This window comes from Adiantum capillus-veneris, chromosome 5 (assembly GCF_014529385.1).
Source record: "Adiantum capillus-veneris isolate H3 chromosome 5, ASM1452938v2, whole genome shotgun sequence".
Classification (NCBI taxonomy): domain Eukaryota; kingdom Viridiplantae; phylum Streptophyta; class Polypodiopsida; order Polypodiales; family Pteridaceae; genus Adiantum; species Adiantum capillus-veneris.
Genome location: NC_140935.1, coordinates 63438733 through 63456088, shown reverse-complemented (window position 1 = coordinate 63456088; position 17356 = coordinate 63438733). Strand labels below are relative to the sequence as shown.

The 17356-nt window shown below is 41.7% G+C and overlaps 1 protein-coding gene and 2 pseudogenes across 3 annotated transcripts in view; all 3 read right to left on the bottom strand.

Moving 5' to 3' along the window:
* LOC147457429 (uncharacterized) overlaps positions 1-6230 on the bottom strand; it is a 41143-nt gene extending 34913 nt beyond the window's left edge. For 2 of the 3 annotated variants that reach the window (XM_086512325.1, XM_086512322.1), the window contains exons 1-2: positions 3569-6230; positions 3454-3498 (exon numbers count right to left, since the gene is read on the bottom strand). In XM_086512325.1, coding sequence (XP_086368451.1) covers positions 3758-6175 — 2418 coding nt within the window. In that variant the 5' untranslated portion in view covers positions 6176-6230 and the 3' untranslated portion in view covers positions 3454-3498; positions 3569-3757. Of the gene's footprint in view, positions 1-2449; positions 3047-3453; positions 3499-3568 lie in introns of all 3 variants that reach the window. The other variant, XM_086512324.1, reaches the window with a different exon arrangement.
* A 684-nt stretch (positions 6231-6914) lies between these two features.
* Positions 6915-7813, bottom strand: LOC147457428 (uncharacterized; annotated as a pseudogene).
* A 902-nt stretch (positions 7814-8715) lies between these two features.
* LOC147457427 (heat shock 70 kDa protein 15 pseudogene) lies at positions 8716-9408 on the bottom strand (annotated as a pseudogene).
* Positions 9409-17356: the final 7948 nt, after the last annotated feature.

Here is a 17356-nt window from a genome sequence, read left to right as displayed (position 1 = left end):
CCTCCTACAAAGAGTTCCCTAACCCATGGTTCTTATGGTATGCCCACGTGCCATTAATTATAGCCACATGCTACATATTAGCACACATGCTACTTGCCCTTTACCATTCGTGGTGCATATGCATTTCACATTCATTTCAACCTTCCATCTTGAGCCTATATAAAGCCACTATGCTAAACTTGTAATCCTAGCTCATTCTAATCAATCAAGCAAGATTCATTTCATTGTATCGAGTACACTCTCTCTAATCTACTCACTCTCTATTGCTATGGTATTCACACAATGATGAATGCCACATTGGTCTATCCACCATAGCACTTACATGTGGTATCAAAACCAACACATAATTAATATCTCATAAATACAATGGTTAGATTCCTATGCTACATTTAGTGCTCTGTGTCATGGATGCTTGAGAGTCGATCGTTGCCTGCATCATCGCCTATGTCATCGCTTACATCATCGCTAGAAGGCTCTAGAAGAATCTAGAAGTTTCTAGAAACATGGAGAAGATTCCGAAAGAATCTAGAAGTTTCTGGAATAGAAAGTTGAAGAAGGATCTAGCAGGTTCTAGAAGAACTAGAAGGATCAAGAAGTTTCTAGAAGCTTGGAGAAGATTCCGGAAGAATCTAGAAGTTTCTGGAAAGCTCTAGAAAGTTGAAGAAGGATCCAGAAGGTTCTAGAAGAACTAGAAGGATCAAGAAGGTTCTAGAAGATTCTAACCTCCTCAAGAAGAACCTAGAAAGTCCTAACCTCCTCAAGTAACCCTCCTCAAGCACTAGTATAAATAGGAGTCTTGGGCCACAAGCCCCTCAGTCTTGCCAACACCAGTTGTGAGCCTCCTATGAGGAAATCCCTCTCCTAGTTCTTATGTTCAAGTCTTGTCCTTGCAATCAAGCCTTGTCTTGTACTCAAGTCATGTAATCCAAGTCTTGTATCTAGCTCTCTTAATAAAGTATTACGTCTTGTAATCAATATTAAGCTTATCATCAAATCCAAGTTCTTGTACATTGTGAGCGTCTCCTCTTGCTCTCTTCTAGATCTATACGCGCTCATAACACTCTCTCTCTCTCTCTAAGCACTAAGTTGAATCATAACTTCAATTATCTCTAACATTGGCTTTTTTGGGCGTGTCTATACAACCACTACCCTTGCCAATGAAATTGGATTGAGCATTAGGTTGTGCCATTTTTCCTTCTTCATTAAACTTGCTTGATTATTTGCGATGTTTTTTGCTTTTTCCACTTTCTTCAAGCCAATTTCCCTTGTTAGAGAGCATGAATTGAACTTTGGAATGTATGTGTGCATAGAGATTTTTGCAACCTTTTCGATTGCACTAATTTATGCTTTATTTGGTCCAAGCATTGGGAAATGACATCTTAATTAAATTTCCATGCATTGTGCTTGACAAATTCCCTTAATCTTATGCTCATTCTACTCATTACGCCATTGATTAAGTATATGTGTGTGCACTTTTGAGTGTGTGTGTGTGCGCGCGCGCGCCCTTTGAATACAATGTTTGAATGGCCTTGAAGACGAAGGGAAGCTCTTCACTACATTAAAAGTAGTGGTGGGACCCCTTGCTTCACCTGCAGTTCTTGGAGGAACATGGCTTAAGGACCAAAGCTACCCGCAACTACCCCTACCTACCTGAGAGCTGCCCACAGCTGCCCCCGCCTACCCGAACGTTGCCCACTTGCCCTAACGCTACCTGCCCCAAAGCGGAACCGTTGCTTGTTCCAACGCACATCACCCCTTATCCCGATACCCACGGACACCACGCCTTGCCCCATTAAACCTTTTTGAAGCTCATTACGAGTCCGTCCCAAGCCAACCCTCATTCTCATGATAAAGTTTCTCATCCCTTGAGCCTCACAACAACACACCCTCTCTTCTTTTGCCCCCAAACACACCCGAGTCCCCACAATTTGTCGGTGCTTCAATTAAGTCTTTGTTCCCACAGCAACAAACAACAGTAAATCTATATACTTTCATAAGTTCAAAAGAGTCTGAACTCACAAATTATAAGAGGGAATAAAGGACTCATAAAACTCTAAAAGCAAGGGACTCAAGAAAAGAAAAGAGGAAAAAAAAAAAAAAACCAAATCACTTTATTTGCTATGAAACAAAACTAGATAAAACAGAACATTATTAGTGTAAAAATGTGTTAAGAAGAGACGCGTAAAATAAGTTGACATAGCTTACTTGGCTAAAACTTAAAACAAGTACTCAACTATAAACAAAAAAGGAAAAGACATCTTAAAACCTTAATCCTAGAAATCAAACTTCACACTACAACTTCTAAAGGAACACCTAACGTAAAGCTAAATATGAAATCCAAAAATGAAGAAGAGGCTGCAAATAACCAAAGAAGTACAAAGATCCAAACTTGACAAAATGTGACCTCAAACTTCGCTCCTTGTCCAAACAGAAAGAATAAGATTATCACCTTTATCATGCATAGCTTGGACAATAGCAAATCGCCTGTCAGGTGCATTGAGCTCAAATATAGTACTTCGCACAAACACAAGGTTACTTCACTTCAATGGAGAAAATTGAACTAAACACAATGAGAGAGAGGCAAAGAGAGAGAGAGAGAGAGAGAGAGAGAGAGGACACCGCATGTCACTCTCGAGGGTCCCCTGCTCTGGCAACAGAGCAAGTACTTGCTTTAATTACTTTCACAAATGTCGATACAATGGCTAAATGTTGAATGTTGATGCTGAATGCTTCATGTTGATGCTTCATGCAAAAACGCTAGCTGATCTGCTGCATAAACGCTGGGCTGAATCTGATGCAAAACGCTAACATCGGTGTTGACTGCTGTGCTAAGGATATTGATGATGATGGAGGTGTTGGCGATGGAAACGTTGGTGGGTGCTTGTGCTGCAAGTACTTACGTTGCGGGTACTTGTTCTGTGGATACTTGTTTGGTTGTCTTTAAATTGAAGGCCAAGTGACTCTTTTATAGCTCTTTTAGCCATCTGCCCTACCTACTTTTAATAAATCTCACAAGAGTGAGCCATCCACAAATCTCTCCGAGTCCCTGATGAAGATGAAGATAGGTGAACCAAGAGTGTAAAAGTCAGAATAGGTGCAACAATAGCCACCTCACTAGACTCCAAATCCAAATCTAACTTCTTCAAGCAATTCATTTAAATATGCCCCTCTTCTCCACACTTATGACATGTCACTTCCTTCTTGGGCCTCTCACCAGATCCAGAAGTATTATCATCCTTCTGTGCCTTTTGCTTATGCTTTCCTTTCTTGGACGCTTGCCCAGCCAGGGCCTCTTAGTCCCCCTCTAAATCCAGACGTCTTCAATTGGTCTTTCAACATTTCAGACTTAACCTCAGCATGATTTACAATCCTTAGACAATGACAAATGCAAAAAGAGGACACATTCTTGCAAGAGTAGTTCATTTCCTCCATAGGAAAAAGGTAGCAATTTACCTGACCATTGGAAATTTCTGCATGTTTGGCGACAACTCCTCAGTCCTGTACAAAATCAATATCGAATTAGGCCAGAATTAGAAAAGGATAAATTATACACAATAGCAGAAATTACCTGCTACAAGAATAAAGCATCCTTTTACCCCTGCAGTTACCACCTTGACTTGCAGACATGTTCTGCTGATGGCTCAACTTTGGAACCAGGGACATAATGCAATAAGTCTTTCTTCCTTACGCAAAAAGGTTAACAAGGCAGATCACTGCGTCCCTCGCTACCTCTGTTTCAAACTGCAGTTCAGACTTCTCACTGTCTTAAAAGCTCTATTTCTGGAATATTGCCTAATTTCAAATTCCTCTGTAACTTCAGTGCCACATCAGTTCTGCCAATTTTACATAAGCTTTTGAGATGAGATTTTGCCAGTAACACCACTGAGCTTTTCCTTCTCCTTGAGCCATCTACTAGCTGAGAATCCCCTAGTCTTTTATCTGCATCAAGAATGCCGGTAACAAATGTCCTGTAAAGACCTCGATCAGGAGGACAGCCTGCTTCTAGACACCTCAAAAAAACTTCACATGCCTGCCAAAGCATGTCTGCTTTGAATAGGTGCATTATCATCATGTTGTACGTGCAAATATCAGGACTGCATCCTTGGTTTATCATCGAATCAAAAACTTTCCCAGCATCATTATATCTCCCTGCTTGGAAGAGTCCCATAATTAATGCATTGTACGTGAAAACATTAAAATCACAACCCTTTATTTGCATCTCATGTGCCACGTTTTGACCTTCATCAAGCTTTCCAGATTTGCAGAAACTGTGCATTAACGTACTGTATGTAACAACATCCAGGCCATACCCTCCTTCTTTCAAAAAATCTATAAGGTGGGAAGCCCTGGCAAACCTTTGGGCCTTGCAGAATCCAGCCAGTAAAGCATTATAGTCTCTCAAGCGGATTTCGAATTCCCTAGACAACATGACATCAAAAACCTCTAATGCTGATTGAAAATCTCCTACCCTAGAGAAGCTCATGACCAAAGCTCTGTAAGTGAAAGCATCAGGTAAAAGGCCAGCCTTTTCCATTCTTTTGAGTGTCTTGAAAGCCTTCTTCAAACTTGTCATCCTCCCATATCCTCCTATGAGCACATTATAAGTTACTCTGTCTGGGCTGCAACCTTCTTTCAGCATTTGGCGCAGAACTTTGCGGGCTCCCTTTAGATTTCCAGCTTTAGTTAATGCACTGAGTAAAGCATTATATGTAAAAGCATTTGGTTTGCAACCACTCTGTGCCATTTCTCTAAGTATTACTAAGGCCCTGTCAATCTTGCCAATCCTGCAAAATCCAGAAACTAATATGGTGTATGAAGTAACATCTGGATGACATTGCCTGTTCATTGTCTCCTTCAAGACACAAAATGCTTCCTCTGGTTTCTTCAAATTACAATGGGCCTGGAGCAAGGGGTTGAATGTCGTTGCAGTTGGAGGGAAACCATCTTCTTCCATCTTTTGAAGTAATATATTAGCCTCTTTAAGCTTTCCCTTTGAACAAAAGCCATGTATCAATGTGCCGTAAGAAAACACATCCCCCCTTATACCTTTCTGTCTCAGTGTGTTCCAAAGCTTGTGTGCCTCCTCTACTTTGCCCTCTTTAACAAAACCATCCATTAATGCATTGCAGGTCGCAGTGCTCAGTGGAAGCTTGCAGTCTACCATGTGACGAAAAGTGGTATATGCTTCCACTTGCTTACCGGATTTACACAATCTGCTGATCAATGCAGCCCAGAAGACTGCATCAGTATCAACATCGCGCCCAACAAACTGGACCCATAGCTTTTCAGCCTTTACAACCTCACCCTTACCACAAAGAATGTAGAAAATAGTGGTGCAAGCAATTGGGTTTAACTTAAACCGTTCCTCTGACATCCTATCAACAAGCCTGCCAACTTCTTCAAGATCCCCCAACTTGCAGGTGCTGAAGAGGAGGATGTTGTAAGTGGTCTCATTTGGAAGGCACTTCATTTCCTTGAACAAGGAAAGAATACCATCATAGTCTCCCAATGAATGAAGACAAATCAAAATAGGGTTGTATGAATGAACATCAGGAGAGCAACAGAAAAAGCTCATTGATTCCAGTGCAGCAATTGCATGGTCGGGCATGCCAGACTTGGCATAGCTGTATATAAGAATGTTGAAAAGAGTACCTAGAAACTTGCAGTCGCTAAAGCGCAGGCTTTCAAGCAGACGCCAAATTTCATCAAAGTGGCGGGAGGTGCCCAGAATGCGTACAATAGCTTGATGGACGCCAGAATGATGTTCAAAGAGGGGCCGCTGACGAACCCAGTAAAAGAATCGCCAAGCCTCAAGTGGGTCTTGCTGCGCGTGCAAAATACTTATCAGCTGATGAGGTTTGAGGGCTACGGTACAACGGCCTAAGGACGCTCCAGGATCCTGCTCGCTCGACTTCTGTTTCAAAACACTTGACACCTCGTCGACTTTAGCGTCCACTCTGTACTTCAGGCTCTTGCTGGTAGACGTAATGCGAGAACTGGAGGAGAAAATGCGAAGAAGCCCCTCTGTGAACTCTCCTTCGAAGCGCGATAGTGACTTGTTCTGAGCTACCGACGATGTCAATGATGAGCTGCATAACCAGCGACACAGCCTTTCCCAGGGAACAACTAGGCAGGATGGCAATGGTGGGCTGAGCAAAGAGCGGGCATGAAGCATCGCATAGTGACCATCAGAACGAGAGGGTTTAAGGTTTTAGCAAAAGGTTACTTGCACAAGGGACTTGTGGAGATATCACTTACCTCTTATGGCAAACTTTGTTTGATTGGAGGAACTGATATAAGCGTGCTGCCTATGAAATTGGGTACACATTTTTTAGGCAGGCTTTTTGAGGCTATTTTTAGATTCCCCTTCGACCCGTGGTAATAGCGGTGCTTATTAAAATTAGCGTTGGCTTGTGCGCTTGTTGAAGAAAACCTTTGCCACCGCGAGGACGAGAGCATCACGAGGTTGAGAGCAGGAGCAAGTAGCAAACCATTTACGCGCAAGGTAGGAGGAGCACAAGGTATGCGGACCAGTAGTGTTGTGTGTGTGTGTGTGTGTGAGTGAGAGAGAGAGAGGATTCAGTAAAGGACAATTCCACAGCTTGTCATGCCTCCCTTGGAATGATTGGGGCTTCCTACTACACACCCGACAAATGGTATATGAGCCAGTAAGAGGGTTGATCACCAAGTAAGAGGGTTGATCACCAAGAAGTAGTAAGCATGCCAATTGAACACATCAAGGGTGAAGATGGTATCATCTGCAAAGAAGGCCGAATCATCAACACCGCCACCCCAAGCAAGCGAGGTTGGCCTGCGGGACGCGCGGGACGCACAGACAAAGCAAGCTAAACTGCTCTGGCGTCCTGCTATCGTGAACTCCAGGAACGAAGGAACATTGGCCCCGATAGAAGAGTTCAGCACCAGCGAACGGGATGCCCCCCCCCCCCCAAGGACGCAAGGGCTGCCTCTGAGCAGTGGGTGGGGAGTAGGGTCTTCAAGGGAGATCCAGGTGCCCGAGGTGGAGTCGTGGGAGCCCCGGGTGGGCTTTCTTGCCATAGCCAACCATGGAGGGCAGCAGCTGCAGTTCTCATGCCTGGCAGACCAGGTTTTCCAAAACATGGGGGAGCCCACAACAGAATCCCAAGACTTGCATATGGTACGCACCTCCAAGAGCTTGCCAAGTGGCAGACAGAGCAGGCCGCTGCGTAATAGGCTCTCCTCCATCTCCGGCAGATTTGGTTTTTGAACACGGCCCATCTTCTTCATCTGCAGCGACGTCTCTATAGCCACAACACTATAGGAATTATATAAAACGCATCAGGCAGAGTCGCAAAATCCAACAAGTGGCAATTTTGCAGCTTTTATGCTTTTGAACAAGGACGTCAAGACTGGAGAAGTTTTTGATCAGGGATTGAAGGAGAGAGAGAGAGAGAGAGAGAGAGAGAGAACAACGACTATACACTTTGATATTTGCAAAGCTCGCCAATTTGCATCCTTGAGCGAATTGTGGGCCATGAGCAACAAAGATAGCCCGCATGACAATGTCGTACTGTCATACCCATGTGCTCCTGCATACTCGTTGTTCGAAGTCCCGTAGAGCGAGAATCGGAGCAAGGGTGTCCACACACTCTGCTAATATGTTTATCCATGGCCAAAAATCTTCCATATAAATCACCTTTGTGTCGCAAGTCCCAACCATGCCATGATCAATGAGCAAAACGATATTGACACCCTCAAATATGCCCCTCTCATCAAGACCATCAAGAAGCCTTCTTTTTTAGACCAAACCATATGCTGATGTGAAGCAAACCATACGCTGATCTGAGGCAAACCATATGCTAATCTGAGGCAAACTAGATATCTTTTGTAGAGCACATGCTAGTCTGAAGCGAACCAGATCTGATTACTGATTTTCTTCTGACTTAAGCTCCGTAGAGGTTGATTTTGAGCATCTACCGGCCAGATGCTTCTGAGCATGTGTCCGATCTGATGCCGACCCAATTTTTTTGACCAGGGTGCTGATTTGATATTAACCCGATCTTTCTTCTTCGATTGTGCTTATTATACCTAGTATCATTGTAGCCATCTAGAGCCATTGGATTAGGACAACCACCTTTGAAAAGTTCCTCATTGCTCGAGTTTCTGCCCTTGAGATTTTTGGAACTCGTACCAAACTAATTGTCCAAGATCTTCCCACCAATATCCATGACATGCTATAATGTATAGCGATGTCGACCAAATGAGTTTCAAAGAAATATGCTACTGATGCCCGATCATCCCTTGAGTTCTCCAGTCCAGTAGTCATGAAGATGATTGTAATGTATCTGACCATGGTTAATTGCAAATTGCTGGTATGCTGAGTGAAGATCTTTCTAGTAGAAAACTAATGTACTTGCAGCTGGTTGCCTTCAACAAAGGACAACGATGAAATGCTTGGATCCCATTGGATCCAATTGGATACATTCACACTCTGGCATCAAAACTGAGACCACATGTTGGCTCAATAACATCACAATTTTGATTTACTAACCTGCTGATTGTTGTGGAGTTCCTTTGGTTCATGTCCAACCGACCACTTGCTTGACAAAACCAGGTATTACTCTTACCCAAAGGATTGTCCTCAAATCCAATCGCGGAGATGTTACTTTCACCATGCTGCCAATGCAAAAGGTTGCCAGGTTGTCTTGAAGTCCTATCTGTGGTCCCCATTCTTTGTCATGGAATGGTTTTGAAAGTACTCGTTCTACTACCACAGCCCACTACACTCGAAAACCTTTTGACACTGCTACATTCCGTCTTGTATATCCCATATGCCAAGGTAGTGGATGCGTGACCAATGTCCACAAACACAACATTGATGGGGTCATTCTCTGGTAAATCAGTCTTGTATATCCCATATGCTAAGGCAGTGGTTGTGGGCTCATGCATCAAGCGAAGAGGACAGAGTCAAGCAATGGCAATAGCATCCAAGACAGCACGACGTTGGATCTCCTTAAAGAAGACAAGGATTCCAATGACACAATCTGTAACATGTGTTTGAAGGTTCTTTTCAGCAATCCCTTTGAGGCTAGACAAGACCATACCAAGAACCTCTGCTGGAGAAAAAGACCTAGCCTCGCCCAGGTATTGGACATGAGGAAGGGGGGAGGCATTTGGACCTTCTATAATAGAAAAGGGAAGGTTTTTGATGTCTTGGTGAACTTCTGGATCACGATAGAGATGACCAATCGAGCGCTTAATCTGCGCTATGGTGTTCTTGGGGTTCATTGTAAAAGATGCAAAAGCTGCGATACCAATAAAACACTGTTTCTCGTTGAAGGCGACAAGAGCTGGAGTCTCCCTCTTGGACTCATCAGTCCGGAGCACATCGAATCCATGTTGCCTAAGGTCGATTCCAACCACACTCATGGTTGGGGAGCTACTAAGTATCCATGCACCTGTGCTAGTTGCAACCCTTAGGCTAGCTAAGGACTATGCATTCAACAAGAGGCATTCCAAGAGAACCCTGCATCCACTTCCAGCGACTGCTACTTTCCTTCTTCGCAGGCTGCTCTCGATGGTAGTTTTCCTGCTTTCCACTATAAGTCTTTTGGATAGGTTTCCACATGTTTTAAATGTGGTGCATCACCCAGAACTGTGTTATGCATTTGTGGCAGAGTATGGAGCCTATTGACATAGGGGATTTCCAAATTTCCACAAAATGAGAGACCTTTGTTCTATTTTGAGATACTACAACACCGTCGAGGAGGAGAAGGGTGTTGCTGTGGGGCAAAATGCGGAGCTTGCAATGCTTGCAACTCACTCTAACATCATTGTACGTGACGTCACAACTCTTCTTACATCACCCCATGGTGAGTGTGGTCCCCTGTGTTCAGTAAAGTCTGCAATAGACCTCCCCTATAGCAGAGAGATGCATTGGGGTGGAAAGAGATATGGTGCAATAAGAGATGCAATAAGAATCTTGATGATTAGCCGGAATTTCCCTCCTCTCCCTTGCGGCAATGGAGCCCTCCATTGCCCTGCTGATGATCGAGTAGCCCTTCAAGATGCAATTGTAGGTGATTGCATTTGGAGAGATGCCCTTGCTTCCCGTCTACTAGAAACATCCCTGCCCCACTTACACGTATCATGCAATCAATTCATTCGAAGAGACGATATTCCGCCCTGAAAGTTTCTCAAGCACTTTTGTGCTTCCTGGCCCTACCTCTATTGGGCATATCCCATAATCAGTGGGCTCGAAGAGAGCACGACGTTTTTTTTCTCCAGCAGCTCCATTTCAACATTTCACATAGTGCGTAGTGCCTTCAAGATGCAATTGTAGGTGATTGCATCCGAAGAGATGCCCTTGCTTCCCGTATGCTGAAAATAGCCCAACCCCTTTTAGACATATCCCGCAATTAATGCGTTCGAGGAGACGACATTCCGGACTGGAAGCTTCTTGAGCACTTTTTGGGCTTTCTAGCCGGACCTCTATTGGGCATATCTCACAATCAGTGGGTTCAAAGAGAACACGAAAATTTTTCTTTTCACCAACCCCATTCTAGCGTTTCACGTAGTGCCACACACCTTCAAGATGCAATTGTAGGTGACTGCATCTAGAGAGATGCCCTTACTTCCCATCTGCTCAAAACAACCCTACCCCTTTTAGACATATACCGCAACCAGTTCGTTCGAAGAGACGACATTTCGGACTGGAAGCTTCTTAAGCACTTTTTGTGCTTCCTAGCCCTACCTCTATTGGGCATATCCCAAAATCAGTGGGTTCGAAGAGATGATATTCAAGCCAGGATGCTCCGTAAGCACTGCTTGTTCTTTCTAAAGTACACCTCATTTGGCACGCACCAAAGCAATACCAAGCACAATGTTTTTTTAAACCAGTCCCCCTCTCTCTATCTCAATCTCTCAATGCAAGTGTAGGTGATTGCATCTAGAGAAACGCCACGTGAAACCAGTGCAGAGATTTCTGGCCTTACCCTGCTGAGCATATCCTGGAATCAGTGCGTTCAAAGAGACGACATTCCGAACAGGAAAGTTTGTCCTTTGGCTATTTTGCAAGGGTAATTGAGGGCGATTACTACTCTTTCAGGAGGGGGGGATGTCACAAATGCTTATTGTCAACACATGAAAATATGCGACCACATAGCTGACACTGAATTCCATTTCTTAAGCATGATGCCCATATATCTGACATTTATTGTCAACACATGAAAATATGCGACCACATAGCTGACACTGAATTCCATTTCTTAAGCATGATGCCCATATTTCTTAAGCATGATGCCCATATATCTGACATTTGAAATGGTTGAGGTCGCTTCGCTCCCCCCAAATGACAAATTCACCAGGACCTCACTGGTCGGTCAGTCGGTCGGGCAGGTCTCCTAAAAAGCTAAGAGACGATTGAGTAGCGGCTAGGCTTCCCAAATGACAAATTCTCAGCTTTTGTGCTTGTGACATGGCAATTGTTGCAACCCAATTTCTGACCAATGCCGACCAGACCGCGCCCACCAGGTTTACTTTGCCGATGTCTGGCTATTCCCATTGTTAACACGATCAGATGTTGATGTCGAGAGCGAATGTTTGCTACGGACCAGCTTCTGATGTGAGCCACTGTAATGGTATAGAGAATCCAGATATGATGCCAGTTCTTTTGTAGAGAGAACCATATGCTGATCTGAGGCGAACCAAATATCTTCTATAGAGCAAATGGTGGTCTATAGCGAACCGGATCTAATTACTGATTTGCTTCTACCTTAACCTCCGTAGAGGTTGATTTTGAACATGTACCGGCCAGATGCTTTTGAGCATGTGCCTGTAACCAACCTGTACAACGTAGAGGGTGGTACTATTTTAATTACCTGTTAACTTCACACAGAGCACTATGAAGAAAAGAGAACACAACTGCATCCAACAATTAGAATGTCATTGCGCACACGAGACCGACACCCTGTAGGCCCCAAAATTTGTCGCCCCTTTTGGTATTTCTTTATTCGATTGAAAGTAGACGATCCGAACACTTAGTCCAAACTCTCTCAAAGTTGTCCAAACCCGGTGAGGGCTGAAAACGCAGGTTCCTGGCCTAATTTCAGCATCACAACGGCACAAAAACCCTTGTAGGTCAAAAACACCCATCCAAGACGGATTCCCTTGCAATTTAGGAGATTTCTGGTGAGGTGTCACAGAAATTCAGCGTGCTCTAACTCTCTGTTTTCCTGTTGTTGGGTGATCAAAACCCTGTACATGCATCCCAAGGCTCTCATGGAGCTCCCCCAGTGTTCCCTTGCAGTGAAACCCTAAACCTGCAGAAAAAAATAGCAGGCTGTAATTTCCTGTTTCGGATCGGATGTTAGCGGATCGAAAATGCCTACGCGTGTCCCAAGGGCTTCCACTGGCAATGGGACAGTTCCCTTGTGAATTGGATTAGTTTGCACGTGAGAAAACTCTCCAAACTCGCAATCTTCCACGATGGAACTGTGCGTACTTGTGGGGGATTAGGAGTTAGCTAGTCCGATTCTTGTTCAGAAGGCTCTTGCATTGGCAAACGTGCATAAACTCCCATAAATGTACATATCAGCCCAACTAGTGGGGCATTACCATATGTGCCAAAGGGGAGAGAGAGATATGCACGAGAGCAAATCATCACGGTACATGAGATAGAGGAGAAGGCAAGCTTTCCATTAAAGCTGTCAACCTGCAGCCACACTCACACACACTCCGTAATTGCACACATACAAAAATCAGTCCTCTCTCTCTCTCTTGGGCGTCCCCTCTTCATGCTGAAACTGGCAAAGTCATCTGGAGCCGTATGCAGGCGGAATTGTGCCGGTGAAGTAGCTGCCACCAAGATGAAGATGCTAAAGAGTTGAGACGATGGAAGCAGAGAAGAGAGACAGGGGCAGAGAGTTGATCATATCCTACCACCTCACATAGAGAAAAAGAGAGATAGAGACAGCTCACAAAACAAATTACAAAGCAAGAAGCATGAAGGTTAATTCACAAAAACATAGTGAACGAGAGACAAGCAAAGGGGTCAAATCAACAACAACAACACACACACACACACACACACACACACACACACACACTATATATATATATAGAGAGAGAGAGAGAGTCTGAGCTGCTATGACTCTTTGCGTCTCTTTTTTTTTGCCTTCCATGAATATATATGTTATTTTTATTAATTGACATCTTCGAGATTTCTAGAGCCACTTTACAAAAACAAACATTTTATTGCGGACTTATTTCATTGTTTTGTCTGTCATAGTGGAAACGTACTCACAGAGGCAGCATGCGAAGAAAATGGGTAACAAGTATGCCCAATTATAATTTTTCTATGTGTGTGTGTGTGTGTCTCCCTCTCCCTCCCTCTTCATATATGCATATTATATGTGTGTGTAGTTGTTTAAGTCTCTTTCTGTTGCATTTACAAATAGGCTAAAGAATAGGTGCATAGATACCTTGTGTAAAATAAATGCATTCATATAGATATGTGTGTCTTCCATGAGTGTCTTTCTCGAAGTTTGAAATGGAATTCATTATGAACCTGTCGGACAACAAGTTATGTGTTTACGGTAAATGATTTATGTCACTTGGGGATTACATCTATTGTATATATTCTTGGTGGTAAACATCTTGTGTTATTATTATAGATTCTAGATGTGTTTAGTGTGGAATATTCAGTACTTTATTGAATATTTTCATTCTAGCATTAGAGTTTGATATTCAAACATTTACCTAATTTTTATCTGAATAGTGTAGTGTTCTCTCTCTCTCTCTCTCTCTCTCTCTCTCTCTCTCTCTCTCTCTCTCTCTCTCTCTGCACAATACATAATTAATGCATAACATATATATTGTATAACCACCAAATAAACAAAGTGTGTTTGAAAACAAAGTTTTGCAAGTCTCTCTCTTTCTATTGCATTTACAAATGGGCTAAAGAATAGGTGCATAGATATCTTGTGTAAAATAATTGCATCCATATATATATATATATATATATATATATATATATGCGTGTCTTTCATGATTGTATTTCTCGAAGTTTGAATTAGAATTCATTATGAATGTGTCGGACATCAAGTTTTGTGTTTACGTTAAATGACTTATGGCGCTTGGGGATTACATCTATTCTATATATTCTTAGTGGTAAACATAAACACCAAGTGTATATATGATAGATTCTAAATGTGTTTAGTGTGGAATATTCAGTACTTCATTGAATATTTTCATTTTAGCATTAGAGTTTGATATTCAAACATTTACTTAATTTTTGTAGGAATAGTGTACTGCTCTCTCTCTCTCTCTCTCTCTCTCTCTCTCTCTCTCTCTCTCTCTCTCTCTCTCTCTCTCTCTCTCTGCACAGTACAAAATTAATGCATAACATATATATTGTATAACCACCAAAAAATACAAAATGTGGTTGAAAACAAAGTTTTGCAAGTCTCTCTCTTTCTATTGCACTTACAAATGGGCTAAAGAATAGGTGCATAGATACCTTGTGTAAAATAAATGCATCCATATAGATGTGTGTCTTTTATGATTGTCTTTCTTGAAGTTTGAAATGGAATTCATTATGAACGTGTTGGACAACAAGTTATGTGTTTACATTAAATTACTTATGGCGCTTGGGATTACATCTATTGTATATATTCTTGGTGGTAAACACCAAGTGTGTATATTATAGATTTTAGATTTGTTTAGTGTGGAATATTCATTACTTTATTGAATATTTCCATTATAGCATTAGAGTTTGATATTGTTAGCTCTCAACAATACTTCTCTCTCTCTCTCTCTATATATATATATATATACATATATATATATATATATATATATATATATATATATATATATATATATATATATATATATATGCATATATACATATATATATGTATATATGCACAGTACATAATTAATGCATAACATATATATTGTATAACCACCAGAAATACAAAATGGGGGTTGAAAACAAAGTTTTGAAACTCTCTCTCTCTCTCCTCTCTCTCTCTCTCTCTCTCTCTCTCTCTCTCTCTCTCTCTCTCTCTCTCTCTCTGCGCAACGCACAAAGTAAAGAATTGATACATGAAATTTATATTGTACTACATGCATTAAAAATACAAAATGTAATTGAAAACATAATTTTTTATGGTATCCATTCCAACCTTTGCCTCCGTAATTCACTCGCTTTCCTTCTTTGTACACACAAATATAAAACAATGTAGAGAATGACCTACGTTTAAATAATTTAGAAACACTAAATATAATTTATTACTCTCCCCTCTCTCTCTTTCTCTCTCTCTCTCTCTCTCTCTCTCTCTCTCTCTCTCTCTCTCACACACACACACACACACACACACACACACACACAATTGTGTTCATAAATATATGTACCTATCATAATCTTTGCATGAGCAATGTCATACTATCCCTCCATCTCTCTGTGTATACGCAGAGATTGTGTACATACTAAATATCACAAATGGTGCAATCCCATTCTCCCCCTCGGTTCTTTATATACATATCTCTCTCTCTCTCTCTCTCTCTCTCTCTCTCTCTCTCTCCACATATGTGCCTATATTTCTCTAAGATTCAATGTATCTCATATGTCTTTCATAGAGAGCAGTAACGGATCTAACATCGAGGCAAAGCAGATGTCGGGCTCAAACTTAATGGAGGTAACAAATTACTCTTTCACTTGCAGCTTTATATTTTTTTAAACATCAGTGTGCACAATAAACCCATGTAATGAACTTAAATAGGAAAAAAAGACAATACTTCAATGCATATGAATTTGATTGTGCTTATTGTTACAGAGTAGTACAAGTAAAGTCCAAACAACAAAAATGGAAAGACAATTCTACACCAAAATTGTCATTGAGGACCTTCTCTATATGGATAGAGAGGAGCTTTTGAAATTATACTCACGACAAAAACAAGAGAACATGAGTGTGGTCCTTCGGAGGATATAAAAAAAGGTCTTTATGAAGCTTTCAGTTCGTTGGTCAAAATTCCAAGGACACAATGAACTGGTTAAAGTAAACGAGGGTTCCCTTTATAACGAATGTAAGAGGATACTAGGTCAAATTCGACAGAGTGTAAAATCTATACACTTCGACAAATTCTCGCCTAGTTTCCTTTCAGAAAGAATAACCTTATTGGAGTCATTATATTCTAGCTACAAAGGGAAATCACCAGCGAAAGTAAAGCACAATGCAGCATTTGAACCAAGAGATACTCCAACGATCAAACTTTTGAACCCCTCACAAATAAAATTCCTCTCGACAACATGTATCGGTTTAGGGGAAGCATACCCGTGTCTATAAAGTAACCATCAAAGATAGGGATTTCAAAGACCCACACTACAGCTTCAAGATTTTCAATCGAGACTACCAAGATAGGATTGCAAATGTGGCCATACAAGTCTCTATGTTTATACGAAGCGTCACGCTGGTGTCGTACACCCCTTAGCAATTTCAACAAGCCCTGATTCACCAGGGATTGTGTATAGATTTTGGAATGGTGGATGCTTAGAGAGATGGCCATACAAGTCTCTATGTTTACGAAGCGTCACGCTGCTTAGAGAGATGGCTATACTTGGCGATGGCAAATGGGAATAGGCCAATGCCAAGAAACTTTGTTGATATCCCAACAGATATAGGCACATTAGAAATGGTGAAACGCCATGGCATTGAACTTGTTTACTCTCTGCTTGAATCAATACACTTCTTGCATTGTACTGGGACTTTACATAATAACAATTACAGCGAGAATGTTGTTCTCCACTTCAACCAAACATCTGATAATGTTTACTTGGGCATTGTCGGTCTCAGTCGTAGTGCACACATATCAACTTTAAAGACATTTAAATTGATGCCAGATACTGCATTACATAAATACAAACTTACAAGCATAAGTATCGCCATATAGATTCGGAGTGTTTCTCTACTTCACCTCCAGCTTACACCTAAAGTATTGATATGTACTCTACATCTTTCCTTATCTATAAGATGCTTAGAGTATGTACTCCAAGAAACGTTGCGGAGGAATACATTGTTGATAAAATAGGAGAAATTTGTGAAAGAACTTTGGCCAAGGACTCAACATACCCCCGGCCGGCGCTATCTGACTTCTTTGTTGTATTCAGCCCTTTCAACAGGGACTACGCAGAAGAACATAAGCTCCTTCGACTTCGTCCTCTTGCTGATCGAGTTCCACACATGAACACATTTTTTTCATGCCTCCATTTTCCTGTATCGATCTAGTTATTGATATATTCGTTGTTTTTTGGAGTTCTCCTCAATACAGAGAAGAATTTACTACTCGTATATTTCTTTTTTATTGTCTTACAATT